Source organism: Lissotriton helveticus, chromosome 5_1, assembly GCF_964261635.1.
Source record: "Lissotriton helveticus chromosome 5_1, aLisHel1.1, whole genome shotgun sequence".
NCBI classification, from domain to species: Eukaryota; Metazoa; Chordata; class Amphibia; order Caudata; family Salamandridae; genus Lissotriton; species Lissotriton helveticus.
Window position 1 is genome coordinate 1,044,880,233 of NC_136065.1, and position 14,901 is coordinate 1,044,895,133.

The 14,901-nt window shown below is 45.6% G+C and overlaps 1 protein-coding gene across 1 annotated transcript in view; it reads right to left on the minus strand.

Annotated features, from left to right (window-relative positions):
- The window catches only part of HOGA1 (4-hydroxy-2-oxoglutarate aldolase 1), a 141,094-nt gene that overhangs the window by 22,945 nt on the left and 103,248 nt on the right, over nt 1–14,901 (minus strand). Inside the window, exon 6 of the mRNA XM_078643575.1 lies at nt 591–724. Coding sequence (XP_078499701.1) covers nt 591–724 — 134 coding nt within the window. The remainder of the gene's footprint in view (nt 1–590; nt 725–14,901) is intronic.

A 14,901-nucleotide genomic window follows, 5' to 3' on the forward strand; every position in this document is an offset into this window, starting at 1 on the left:
CTACAATATCGGACCCAAATACTTCAACAAGAGAGCATCCTTTCACGTACCCATGAGGAACCTCCGCTCCACCGACCTTGCACTGGCAGAAGTCCCCCGCATCCGCAGAAACAGAACGGGCGGGAGAGCTTTCTCCTACATAGCAGCCAAGACCTGGAACGAGCTCCCCGTGAACATCAGACACGCGCCAACCCTTCACACCTTCAGGAAGGACCTCTCGACCTGGCTCTCCGACTGAATCGGAGCTGCCCCCCAGCGACTTGAGACCCTCACGGGTGAGTAGTGTGCTTTATGAACCCCTGATTGATTGATTGATTCTAACCAGACGTGTGCCTGCGAGCCTGAGGTAAGTTTCTGCCACATTTGGTAGTATCTCTAGCTCTGTCTCTAAATTAGAAGGCAAGGAGGAGGGCCACAGGAGTGTGGCAGGTGGAATCAGTAGTATTATCCCATCAAATTGTAAAGGGGGGCCCTAATGTGAGTGAAGAAAGGAATTATCACTTTATTGCTAAGATCTAACTCAATGGCAGCAGCAGCAGAACAAGCAGAAGAGTGAAGCACTAACAAAGCCCAATGAACTGGCAACTTACCGCAGTATTCGGCTCAATAAGTCTGTACTGCAACTCTTTAGCGGCTTCCCACTGACCGGCAAGACATAGTCTCTCCAATTCACACACTTGTGTTCCAAGGATATTACCCAAGGCACACACCCCACCAACTGCACCTGGGAAAACAAGAAAAATAAATAAAAGCACCACGTGATACTGCATTTTTGTTAAAGTGAGTAAACTTCACAAGTACTTTCATTACTGAAAGGAAAACACAAACATATTTTATTAAATAAGACTAACTGTTTTAGAATGAATGTCAAATTTAACTAAAATGATGTCTTCGACACAGTTCTGAAAATGTAGATGCCAAAATCACGGCACACAAATACATAAAAGAAAGCACTGTAAATATCCAGCCCTGACAGGCAAGTTTATACATCATTCAGTTAACTCAGTTCTGCCTCTGTGACCTAAAGACTATAACTTACCGTCATAACGTTTGCATTTATGTATGCATATACCTCAGCTTCAAGCGCAATTCTTTTAACGCAATTTTTGATGAAGCCAAGTTATCTAACTTTCAGGCAGAAAGTGGCAAAAAGGTAGTTGATACTTTTCTGTTTACATTCCTACATGATGTGGTTGAAGTCTGAGAGCATCCCACATTGTTATATTAATACCAATTAATCATTTAGGGCGAAAATACGATATTTTAGACATACTTCAAGGGGATTTGGCACTGCCTCCTTCAGCCATTTGGCTTCTTTGCATTGGGATCTTTAACAAGTGCCTTGTAATATTGTCAATCAGCCCACAAAGGTGCCTGGGGTCATCGTTTCACTAGTGCCTGTTCAGGTGAGTCCTTCCACTTCCTCTGGAATCCATGTGGGACTATTTTACAGTCTGCGGCACTCGAGTGCCATGAAGCGATCAGGTTGTAGGCAGAACATCCTTTCACATTTAAAAATATGCTTAAAAAAGAAGTCCTCACTGATTTTTTTTTTTGATTTGGTACTTGAGCTTTCATAGTGTCCAAAATAAGAACACATTTTAACTCTTATGTAGCACTTACACAAGGAGTTTCTGCCCATATGGACTACATGTTCCATCATGCATTACGTTTGGATATCATGGCGCACATTGCTATTTGAAAATAATATTGTTATATGACAAGTGAGCAGCAATTGAGAAATATGTCATGACAATTCTAGCATGTACATTAGTCGATCAAAATAAGTGTTGAAGTATGTGTTCTTGTGTAGGACATTTGATAATGCACTTTCACCTATTTGTTACATTAATGTCACCATGACAAAGGGTTACTTCGCAGCTGAAAGGCGATGTTACATTAATTTTTGGACCTTTTTATGTATATTGCTAATTGAATTAAATTTCTAGTTTTTGTTTTTTTAACATAAAGTAAGATTTTATTACTGTACCTAACTAGGCTTATACCCTGCCTTGCACAGCTTTCCGCCCAACCCACCGAAGGCCGTGAGCACATTCAGGTTGGCGGCAGAGCTTGACCTGTGGCCAAGCCCTGCATCCAACACCCCACAGGCGCACTCTATATAGGGTGAAGGCTGTGCATGGTAGTGTTTTTTATTTTTGCCCCAGGGTATGACACACGGCCGTACCTAGATCCCCGGGCATCCCAGGGGATAATGACAACACTTTTTTGTTTACATTTTAGCCCCTGGAGCTGTCCCTACGGAACCCGCATTCTTCCCATCCTCTTAGGGGCTAGGCTATCAGTGTATCCCTATCCTGCACTCTCATATCATCCGAGGATTGAGTCCCTGAGTCCTGTAATGATGGGTGCAAAATTGATACATGTTGTGGCCAGTCAATTACATTGATCTTGCAGGACCAGTTTTTCCCTGCACAGACCCACGGGAGTCTCGTAGGAGTACCCTGATAATATCGAATCGCTAGATATCTATAAATATTGACCCTTCATTTCTTAAAACTACTGAAGGGATTTACAAAACGTACACTTTAATGGATCAAAGTCTAGCTTTCTGCAAAATTTGGTGTAATTCTGTTCAGCCATTTTTGGGATTTGCTGTGTCTAAATTCCCAAAGGAAAATTTACTGGGGAAAATGTGTTTTGGGAACCCTTTTTTTCCGACGCCTATTTGACAGATGACCCTAAAACGTTCCACGAAGGAGCTGAAGTGGATGACTTTTGTTTGAAAAGTTTTGTGAAGATTCATAAAAAGGTGTCAAAGTTATTAGCAAACCAAAAATCCATTTCCTTGGGAAGCCTAGTCCTAACTATAACTAGTCAGTCAGTGGCAACCTCCCACTTCCTGATCAATTTGTTATAGTTGGGTGTTCTGCAGTGATGAACAGAAAATCTCAGGGTCACATCTCCCTGTACCTTGGTGTCGCTGCCCTTGAATTAAAGATTAACCAATGAAGAATGTGAACAAACTCGAGTACAAGTCACAAAACCTAGGATGAACTGGGGATAGATATAGCAGAGCACCAGCGGTCATACTGCTGTTCAGTCGAAATGATGATCTCACAAAACGGCCAACATCGTTTAATGCATTTTAAATATCTTCACAGAGTGCATTACACCCCAACTCGACTGCACAAATACGGGTTGCGGGAAGATGATAGTTGCATGAGATATGGGATCAGGGAGGGGGCAATTTCACTCATCTGGCTTGGGACTGTTCTGGGATCCGCACTTTCTGGGCTGCAGTGTTCGGGGCACTACAAGACATATCGGAGACACCCTTGCCTGCAACACTATCAGTAGCCCTCGTAGGATATGACAAAGAGATGCCTAAGGCATCCTGAAGATTAGTAGCACTCGGCATACTACTTGCAAAGAAGACAATAGCCATATATGGATGAAGGGTCCATTGCCCACATTATAGGAGTGGTTCACAGACTTAACGTATTGCAATACTCAGTCGGACAATTATAATGCTCTCAGGCCGTTACGTTGCAGACCATGGAATATCTGGGAATTGTATCAGGCATACCTTAGGCATAGGGCAGCAGAGGAAAGGGAAGGACAAGACAACAGGGGGAAGGTCAAACCCATAGTGAGGCACACAGATACAGCTACCTGCATTAAACCGTGGGGACGACAGGTGCGCTTGGGGGTGCAACACCCAAGACAATGATGTAAATGCTGAGCGATCATTACTAGACTTCCTGAATTGAAATGTATGGATATATTGGTCGTTTTATGTACACCTCTGACACAAGTACTCCTGTCCCGCTGAATGACTTTGGGAATGTTTCTTTTCGCTTTTAAGAGGTTTTCTCCAATTAATGTGCGACATGATATTACAGACATGGCTACTGTATTGTTTAAATGTGTATAAAGGGAAAAACAAATTTAAAGAAAAAAAACAAGTCACAAAACCTTTGAGAACAGAAGTACACCTCACTGTTAAGAGCTGTATCACACAAACAGCTTTGTGTGTTTACAATTTGTATTGGTTCAATTTGTCAGTGGTGAAAGTTTTTGATTGTATTTTTATTTATGTAAATAATGTAATATTATTTCCTAAGGGTTTTATTTTAATTCTCTACTTCCATTATTTTCAAATGGAGGGTGTTGCAGTATCAATGGTTGGCCATGTGTGGTGCTGGACTTACTATTTTTAGGTTATGCCTTAGCCATGCGTACGAAGTACGCATGCGCTAGCAAAACCTCTTGAGTTCTATCTGGGGTGATGACCCGCCTCTGCCTATCATTGGCTAGCTCCATAAATGGAGGCTAGCCATTGGGAGGCAGAGGCTGTCAATCGCGCTTTCTCTCGAAAACGCGATTCGGGGGCGTTTCTGGTGCTTTTTTTAAGCCCCGCCCCTTTGTCCCGGGCCGCGCTGCGATTGGCTGCCGGCCCGGGACACCCCCGTGACGTCATTCCCGGGCCGCGCTGTGATTGGCTGCCGGCCCGGGACACCCCCGTGACGTCAGCCAATCAGAGCGCGGCCCGGGACCTGACTTGTTGTTTTACGTCTTTGTGTGTCTCCCGGTCCCGTGTGGTCGTATCCTGCCCCCCTCCCGCTGTCCGTGTCTTTCACAGGAGCTGCTTGGCTCCGCTCGCCTTCCAAGAGTCCTGTCCGCCGAGGGGGCCGCTCCTCTCCCAGACCTCTCTCCTTGCCTTAAAAGCCGGAATGAAACGAAAACCGGCATGTGCTGCCTAGAGACTGGGTGCAAACTCCGTGCTCCCGCGGTGTGGCCCTGAGTAACACCCGGGCACGGGTAGGGTCGTCCGCCCCGGTGCTCGTGCTCCAGGAGACGGAGGCGGGGTCTGCGAGTGTCGTGCTCCTCTCCCCGGACCCTCTGCCGGCACCCTGCTCCTCGGCTCCCGATCCCGGCACTCCGCTCCAGGTCTTGCCGTCCGCCGCGGCCGGCGCTCTGTGCTCTGCGCTTTTAATCATGCCCTCTCTGCCTGTGTGTGTGAGTGCAGGCAGGCTGACAATGATTTCCTCAGTGATTACGTACAGAGCGAGTCCCTGCAGGCTGGGGGCCCCCCTGGAGCCATCCTGATGGCTTTGCGGGCCTCGCTTCTCTTTCCCATTATTATGTGGACTACCGGAGCGACAGCGCAGTCCAAGACCTTGCAGCAGAGGCGGGCTGGTGATGAGGAGGCAGCTCAGAGCGGAGGCAGCGGTAGCAGCAGCAGCGCACAGCAGCCCCTGCTCCCCGAGCCAAGCCAGGCGTAGACGGACAGCGGAGGCAGGCGGCCGCGGCGCGTCCTCCGAGCCCGCGGGCTAATACAACTCACAATCTGGAGGCAAGGTGGGAGAGATAAGGGGGTAGTCATAGTTTTGAGGGGTCATTGTGAGTGGGAGTCATTATTGGTGAGTTCTTGTGGGTAAGCGGCACCTGGTCCTACCTCACACCACTCTTGCCTACTGTCTGGTGGTGTTACGGTAGTTCTCGGGGCACATGAAAGAGAGGCTTCAAGGGTACAGCGATGTGAAGCGGGGCAGTGTTCTCTGCGTCTGTCAGACGCTTTCCTTTGTTCAACGGCGGAGGTTTCTCCCCAGGGTGGGAGCTGAAGCCGGTTGTGCTGGAATGTGTGCGTCACGATGCATCGTCCCCCTGTCTGGAGCAGACTCCGGAAGGACTCCCAGCCACCCGTGCCTGCCGCTGCACGGATGATGCCCAGTGCCACCCACCTCCGGTCGTGGCCGCAAACTAAACAAGGGTCTCTTTTTCTGTTTTTAATGTACTCATTATGTCTTTGGAAAAGCGTGCCACTTCAGAGTGCCCGGACTTTAATGCGAGCTATACATAGAAACGCAGTGGTCAGGCCATATCAAGAGGACACGAATTTACAAGCATTCACCTCTTCTCGTGTTAACATTTAGTTCATGAAGCCTTGGTGGAAGCCTGCGGTCTGTTTTTCCTTTCTTGACCTGGATGCTCTTTTCCAAGCTGCAACAATGTGTGCTCAGTTTGCATTCTGGCATATTTACACATCTGAACTTTTTTGTTTTCTTAGTATGACAATAAAGCCTGCAGGTTGACTTTATGGCTTTTCATGCTTTGTACCAGTGCCAGGATGTGAGAGGTTTGCTATCAAGTAGTATCAGACAGAGACAAACACACACACGCGCAAAGACAGACAGGCACACACCTCTCTCATAGGCCCGGAAACAGTGGGCTTTGGAGTTCTGTCAACTCTCAGAAGGTATCATCCGTCACGCCAGTCTCAGCACATGCCGGGCTGCAGACAGCGCTAGAGGAAGGGTTCATAGCGCTTCTTAAAAATGTTAAAATATATAGGGAAGCTCGAATCACCTCCTCAACCACCCTCTCGAAGCAGCGTAGCCATTAGCTGCCTGCCCTTGTGAGTCTGGACGGCTGCACCCCAGCCCCCATTCCGGAAAAAATGCGGCGAGGGGGAGTGAGGCCCCCTGGGATGCAGCAGGACAAAGGGGGGCTTGTTGCAGGGCAGCTCCCGCTGCTGGGCCCGGGGCTCCGGCGCTCTGCTGTTTCCCCTGCGCTCGTTCGCCTTTTCCAGGGCAGAATTCCGGCATTTACCACAAGAAGGCTCTCTAATTAAGACTGGCATCTTCATTAAGCAAGGAGCTGACTGGCTGTTTAAATCGCAGCACAGTCCCTCCTCCCCACGTCTGTAGTTTTCTTATCGCCACGGGCGCCGTCACGTGCCGGGGCTGCCCAGCAGGAAATCATATACTCTTTAAAGATTACTGGAGATGGGAGTGACTATTTAAAACGTTCATGACCACTTAAAGAAAATTCTATATTGAGAGTACACAACTGCAAAAAAAGTGTACAGCTTGATTTCGGAATGTTAACATCTGTATAATGTTTCTTAAACTGGTTAGATGGACGGTATCACACCCTGTTAAGACGTTAATGGTGGTAAAGACATACACGTCGCCAGAGGTTATAATAATGGCAGATGGGTCTGCGAGCTGCATGTCGTGTGGTGTTTATTACCTGGGAACTACCTGCCTCCCTCCACGATAATGGAGAACAGGGTGTTCTGCTTTTCCGCCTTCTACGCGTCGGCCCTGGTGACCCCCCTGACCTGTGCGGTGGTTGGAGCTCCTCGATACAGTGGCTGGATCTGCTGTTTATCCTGCAGGGTGGTGTGTGAAGGATGCAATCTATCTCACAGGGGTTGGGAGGGGCCAACTCTGCTGTTCATTCCACAGAGCGGTGTGTGAAGGATGGTATCTCGAGGGAGGGAGGGTGATACCATCTCTGGGGGTGTGTGTGTGTGTGTGGCTCTGGGTCTGGGTCTGTGTGGCTGGCTCTGGGTGTGTGTGGCTGGCTCTGGGTGTGTGTGTGTGTGTGGTAGTAATTGCTGTCTGCTGAGCTCGTCCGTAGGGTACAATAGGTCTCACATTTGCGAGAGATTAAGCTATTGGCAATGTAAATGACAATGCCATTTATTTATCTGTTTTCAAATCCAACACATAAATACAAATGATGTCATTTACAATGCCAATAGCTCTAACTGTTCCAAAGGCGAAACCATTGCATTGTAAATGCTTGTTTTTTATTGTTTTTGGTAGTATCTTACACAGATTTTGTGAATAAGCAAAGGTAGTAAACTTACCTAAAAGTCTAAATTATTCAAAAGTTACCTTGGTGAAACGTTTTGTGTGATAAATGAAAATATTGCAGTAACCCTTTTCCACAGACAACTCCAAACATCATCAACAAAAAATGGTTTGTGTGATATGGTCAATACTATCAACAACTGAAAATACCTCTCACGCAAAACTGTTTACGTGAGCCCCTGGTTTTCCAAGAGTATCATTCATTGAAGAATGTAATTAATTTACTCAGGCTTGCTTGTTGTTAAGTATGATCGCCCTATCACAAAATGCACACTATCTGAAAAAACATGCCACATTTCTGAGTGTTGGATGAAGGCTGTACAGATTCACCAGGGTCTAAAGCACCATGCCTTTGGAAACCACAACAAAACTGATACTTTATCAGCCCCCGACCACTGCCAGAGTTTCCATCAAACCATAAAAAGTGATCTTGGCAAGTATCTGACGAGGAGCTCTACCGGTCTTGAATAAAGATAGTCGACAATGTATTGCTTTCCAGTTGTTAAGCTAGATATCCTGAGGTCATCTGTTATGCACCTTTAAAAGGTGCTTTTCAAATACTCTTGAATAAGTTAATTATTTTGTGACATATTCGTGTATAAGAACAATATGTTTTTGGAACTTTTTTGAGACAAGCATTCTGAAATTGTTTTAAAAACAGACAAACAATACATTTGGCAACTCCTCCACAAATATGTTGGCCTTTGAAAAGACTCACAGGAAAGTAGATTCCCAAAAAAGAGAACCCTGATAGATCCAGTTAGAGTAAGTGGATTTAGGATTATTGGTTCAATACAAATACCAACTGAATAAAACATAAGACAAAAATGTGGTTGACGTTCACCATGCTTACAACAGTCACTACAACATGAAACACCACACATCAACATCTAAAATACATAGCTGCCAACTGCTCGTTTTTGCCGGGACAGTCCCGGCAAATTGCAGACTGTCCCGGGTAATGAACTATCCTGGCTGGGACTGTCCCAGCATGCCTGCTTTGGCGCATAGTCTGCTTTGGCGCATAGTCTGCTTTGGCGCATAGTTGGTGAATCACTCAGCTTTGCACGGTCTGCAGATTTCTCACTTTAATAAGTTAAAATAAAACGTGATATCTGTCCGGGGTGTATTCAAAACTACTCGAGGAGTATTTTCGTCAGGAATCCAGCAGATGGCACTCCTGTATTTGTTTTGAAATGTTATCAACATCTTGTACTTTTCTTAATCCTATTATCACAAGAGCCAAAAGTAAATGTTAAATTATGCTAATTATGTGGGTTGGGCGGAGTGGGTGGGGCTTTGGGGCAGTGGGTGTGGTACATTTTCAAGTAAGTAATTGATAGCTGAGCTGCAAAGTGTCCCTGGCATTTTTTTTTCAAATTTTGGTAACTATGAAAATAACATCCAAGACAGAACTCCTAACATATATCTGTCATTGTCCAGACATGCAACCCAGTTGGCCAACAGCCGCCCTTCACCACCAAAAAACTGCAGGCATACATCTCCATACACCGGCTACTGAACATGTTCATTGACCTCAAAGATGCATAAGCAGCTGAATCTGCTATCAGCCGAGACGCCAAAATCATACAGCCAAAGCTCAACAAATCTAACCCAGCTCCCGAAATCCAGGCCAGAACATAGTACCTGTAACACATCTTCACTAGTCAAACAAGACTCTGGGCAGTAATGGAAACCCCAGAATTGTGCTGGAAAATCACCTGGGCTGCAAAAACATTACATGAGCTACAATGACAGAACATTCATTATTCGAAAGCTGCTAACAAAATATACAAGTTTCAGGAGAGGATTTCTAGTGACCAGTTGAATAAATGAGTTGGAGTACAAGTATGTCCCTAACAAATTGACAAAATGTGGAGGCCTCGATGGAATTCCAGGTATTTAACTGCAACAAGATGACATGTAAGAAGATACGATCAGTACTGAGTTAGCAAGTCAGCAGTTCCGCACACACTAATGACCGAACTCAAAAGACACCGCAATACATTTGCTTTACTAATTACATTGTTCCTAGTTATGCATATAAGTAATGATTTGTTGTGCTGCCTAATTTTGCACCAGACCTGTGAAAAGACATAACTATGCTGAATATGTATCACAATCTCTCCTTGTGTTCAACTATGTTGTTACTGTACCAGTTGCTTTTTCTTCTGTAAAAACGAAAATCTTCAATACATTTTGTTTTAAATAGAACATTGTTCCTTACAGAATTACCTGTACTTTTAGAATGCTAGGAATTCACAAGATTGGCAGTAGGGGATAAATGCGCAAAGATAGTGTACAATTTCTCTTGGTATTTCAGGCAAGCAAATGCTCAAAGGTAAGAATACAACCACTGCCAGCAGTTGTAAAAACTGTTGTTACAGATATGTATATTTAGTCATGCTAGCGTTGCTCAGGTTTTGAAACTGTGCTTTTGGAATGCTAGACAAGAACCTTTCCCACTCCTGATCCGTAATGTTAATCCTCAACTTGGCCACCTAGCCGGTATATCATTTGCCGAAAACATCCATGTATCTTTGTCCTAATTGACTATACATAATGGATAAAGTGCATAACGCTACTGATTCTTAAAATATTCTTCACAAGATTTGCCATATTTATTGTCATAAAGCACTATCCATCAACATCCCAAAAAGCTTGCTATGGCCAACCTTGACTTACCCTAATTCCTCATTCAGAACAATTTCTAATTTGATTTCTGCCTCGTGAACGAGGTAAGGAAAATTTTACTTACCATGTAATACTCTATAGCGTGTAGTGCTATAGATTCACATGAACTGCATATTCCTGCCAACTAATGTTAGGCCCGGATATTACATTTTTTCTTCTAATAAGCTTTGAGTCAAAAGTTGTGCTATAACTTCTAGAACATCCACAATGCATATGGGCACCTTAGATTGTTTCTCGTTCAATGGGTGAAAGGTGAAGATGGAGTAAGTCTACTGTGAAGTGCCACGTGCATTGGAAGTTGGTAAATAATGTGAATGTAAGAAAATGTACTATCACTACCAAATGTGAATCTACTGCAGTACAAGCTATGAATTAATGTTTCATTGTCAATATGTGTCGTAAGTAAGGTGTATGGCTATAGATACACAATCTCTGCATCAAGTCTAAAGCAGTTTCCTACCAAGCAGTAGTTAGTGGACAGATGATGCAGATGTCTTAAGACAGTCAGACCAAGTAAAGTTGTTACTTTATAAAGGTTATGTTGTTTGTCGGGTAGCTGCTTTGCAGATGTCGGCTAATAAAATGTTACCTAGGAAACCCATGGTGACTCTCTTTAGCTTTGGCAAAACAAGTTTAGATGCACTTGGCAATCCACCTTGTGCTTGCAAAGCCAGCCTTGGTAATAGAGGGACCTTTGTCGGGTTTCATCAAGGCTTCGAAGAGCTGATTAGGTCTGTGGAAGGACTTGGTCCAGACAATGTAATGCATGAGTATCCGCTTGAAGTCTAACGGGTGCAATTCACTTTCCACTAAAGAATTATGTTGTGCAAAGAATAAAGGCAGTTCAACATTTTGGTTAGTATGGAAAGGTGAGACTACCTTTGTTATGATTGGGATTAGTCCTAAATATTAACCAGTTTTTGTGTACCGAAATGAAAGGTTTGTGAATGGGGAGTGTGTGGAACTTGCTGATGAACATGATCAAGGTAATGGCTATGGGAAAAGCCTCCTTCCAGCGAAGAAACTGCTAAGTGTAAGAAAAGAAGGGTTCAAGAGGCAGCCCTATAAGCCTTGTGAGGACAATGCTATGGTTCCACACCAGGGCTTGAGGAGTTCCTGGGGGTATCACCCTTTTGGGTTCCTCCTTGAACGCCTTGACCACAGGATCCTGTGTCCTAGGCTACTTGTGTCCTGGTTCGGTGAGGACCTGGCATGGCAGTTCAGGCTGAACTGTTCCCATGAGGTGCAGGTTCAAGGCTGATTTGCATATGGCTGGGTCCAAACTGAGGTGATATGTTAAGCAAAAGAACGATTGGCTGGGATGGTACTACGAACAATTGCCAGTGCTTAGACCAATTGCAAGCATTCCTTCCATCACCTTTTGTGTGTTTCAAGTTGCTATTGGAATGCCATAGCTCTCTGTGGGTTGGGATATGCTGTGCCAGTGACAGAGTTTAATATAGAGCCCAGGAAAGACTGCTCCAGTTGGGGATGGAGGTGGGACTTTTTTGCATGTAGAATGAACCCTAGGCTGTGGGGCAGGGTTATAGCTGTTTGAGTGTATGTGAAGCATTTATTTTAATTTAATTTTTTTAGAGTTTTATATAGCGCGAACTTGACCCGAATCGGGTATCAGAGCGCTTTACATAGCACCAGTTACGTTACATGAGGACACACATTCATTTTTGTTAGGCACGGGAAGATTATGTGATTTGCCCAGGATCACAGGATGTTCAGCTTCATTAGCAAGACTCAAACCCAGTTCCCCAGATTTGAGGTCGACCGCCCTAGCAGTTAGGCCAACTCCTCTCTTTGTTGCTTTGTTGCCGCATTGTTGCCTGCTGCTGCACTGGATCAGCCAGCCATGGAGATATGGAAGATACAAAAGTCCACTCTGCGCATATGGGCGGTGACCACAGCCAGTCACTTGATAAAGTCCCACAGAGCCGTAGTGAATCCAAAAGGTAGTACAGTGAAAAGGTAGCATTTTCCACTTAAACCTGAAGTACTGGTGGAAAATGAGGACGTGGAAGTAGATTATTAGGATGATTTTCTTTGAGGTTATCATATGGAAGTCCTCCGATAGGATGTACCAATGGAGTCACCTCAGTTCTAAGATGGGCTGGAGGGAATTTCTCTTCTTTGGGATGAGGAAGTGCAAAGCCCTGTTGGTGTGGGGGCACAGACCGTATGGCACCCTTTCAGATGAGTGCTTGAACCTCTTCCTTTACTAGAAAGAGGTGGTTCTTGACTGAAAATTTGTTGTGGTGTGATGTTGAATTCTAAGCAGTAGCCCTGTTGAACTACTGCAAGTACTCGCTGATCGTAGGTGATTTTCTCTCTGCGATGGTCGAAATCTGTTTGTCTCTCCCTGGTGTGGTCGGGGTTGGGGGGGGGGGGGGGGGGGAGTGTGGGCAAGTAAATACTTGGGAGAGGCAGCTCCTTTACAAGAACTACCTCTGCCCCTGCCATTGCTGCCCCCTGTAACCACCCCTTGAATATCTTCTGCCTGTCTATGACTCATGAAAGGTCTATTTTTGGTGCTGGTAGGTTGATGCCTGGCCAGAGGAAATGGTTTGCAGCGTTGACTGTGCAGCAAATGTGTGCATTGAAAATATTCTTTCCCTCCACAACTAACTCCTCCCCCCTCTTTTTGTATGTCTCAGGGGGGTGCTTCACCAGTGCCTCAATCCCTGTGGAACATGTCATAACTCGAGAGCAAACCAACTGAGTTAGGAATAATCCACTGATTGGTTGCACCAAACGCCACATGCTTGCCAGTGTAATAGCTGCTAGGTCACCTTGTCTGGGAAACAAAGTGGGTCTTCTGTTGTTTGGGCTGGGATCTACTTCCTTATTGTGTTTACCACCAAGGACTCTGGGGGAACTTGGCTTCCGATGTAGAGAGGGTCATTGGGAGAAAACGGAAGCTCTTCTCGACCCCTAACATAACCACTTTAGCCAGCACATGAACTTTGATGTTGTATGGGGCTGAATTGAGCATGACTTTAAAATTGGGAAGAAATTGGATTGTGCATTCTGTCTTTAAGATGTTCTACACTAAAAACTCATCCTCATTCTGTAGGGGACGCATATTTACTTTATGGTGGCAGCCACTCTCTGCATAATGGCATGGTATGCAGTGATATCATCAGGCAGAGACGGGTTGGCTGGGTTTGCAGGGTCAAGTGAAGAAATTTGGAGGCCCCAGGCAAGACATATTTGGAGGCCCTGTACAGAACACATTTGAATTGTAATACCCATTTCCAGCCAATTCAAGTGCGTAAGATGCCAAGCAATACTAAATGTAATGTTAAACTTTAGAAAGGTCACCCAAAAAAGGTTGGAATATGTCTTGCTCGGGGACCTACGAATCCTTACAATGAAAGGGTAGAGAAACAGAGTCAGAGGTAGAGGTAGGCAGAGAGGACAGATAACAGAGGTCAAGTAGAGAGAACATTAACTTTCCAAGGGCTTCTCGGAAGGTGGGGGGGGGGGGGCTGGGGCAACTGGTTACTTTGCCCATGCTTTAAAACTTCTCTCTGCGTATGGCTTTGAATCCAGATCATCTGTGGGGGTGGACCCTGTGGTTCCCCTAGTTATCGTTCCCATCCCCTGCCTTTAGGGTCTGCTGTGCTCAGAAAAGCAATTGACTAAACTATCATAAAACTGAGGGGGAGGGGAATATGGGTATGGTGTAGAAGGAAGAGGTGGCAGTGGTGAGGGCCTGGGTTCAGGCTGAGGTTAAGGGCTTGTTGCCTAGTCCTTGTGTCTTTTCGGCATCGGGTCTCACGGTGCATGAAAGGCAAGATCCTCCTTGAAAGTTAGCCACCATTTTGTGGGAATTAGAGGCAGTGTGGTTAAAGGCTTTCCTGGTGTTGGATCAGCAAAAATCTTACCTGTCGCTGGGTGGATTAAGTGCTGCTTTTGTCTGGCCTCGAGTTCTCTGGAAGTATCTCCAGGATGGGAGTCTCAGATTTCTCAGATCGTGGGGGGGCCTCAATGCCAGCTTAGCGACCGCTTTGGAGATCGTCTCAGTGCCAATTTTAGCTCCGAATGGGGAGGTTTGGTGCCCTTCAGACGAGGGAGGCCGATGAGTGTTGAGGTGTGGTGCCCTTTGATGGTAGCTTACTCAGCTCCAAAGTCTTTTCTCTGTGTTGACCAGACCACCAGTGGACTGGAGGCTGAGGTTGTCTTCCTGCCCGGCTTGGGACTCCATTCCCAACTCCTGCATGAGCGGTGCTCTGTCCTGACAAAGGGGTGTTTAAGTGGTTGGAATGTCAGACTGTGGCTTTGGAGTGGAGTCTTCTTGGTGAAAGCCCCTGTACGTGTTGACGCTGAAGGAGTTCCCTCCTGGTTATCTTCAGAGGAGGAACTCAAAGACAGGTCTCGGGGCAGGGTCTAAACTAGGCCCGTTGGATCTCAAAGGGACCAACCCTTTCTTCCTCAATACCCAGTGGGTCCTGTTTGCTAAAGACATCCAGCATCTCAGTGGATGATTGCCATTAGATTTTCAAGTGTGCTCAATGTCTATACCTCAAGGGCTTCTTGCACCTGTAAGAGAGGCAGAAATATCAGG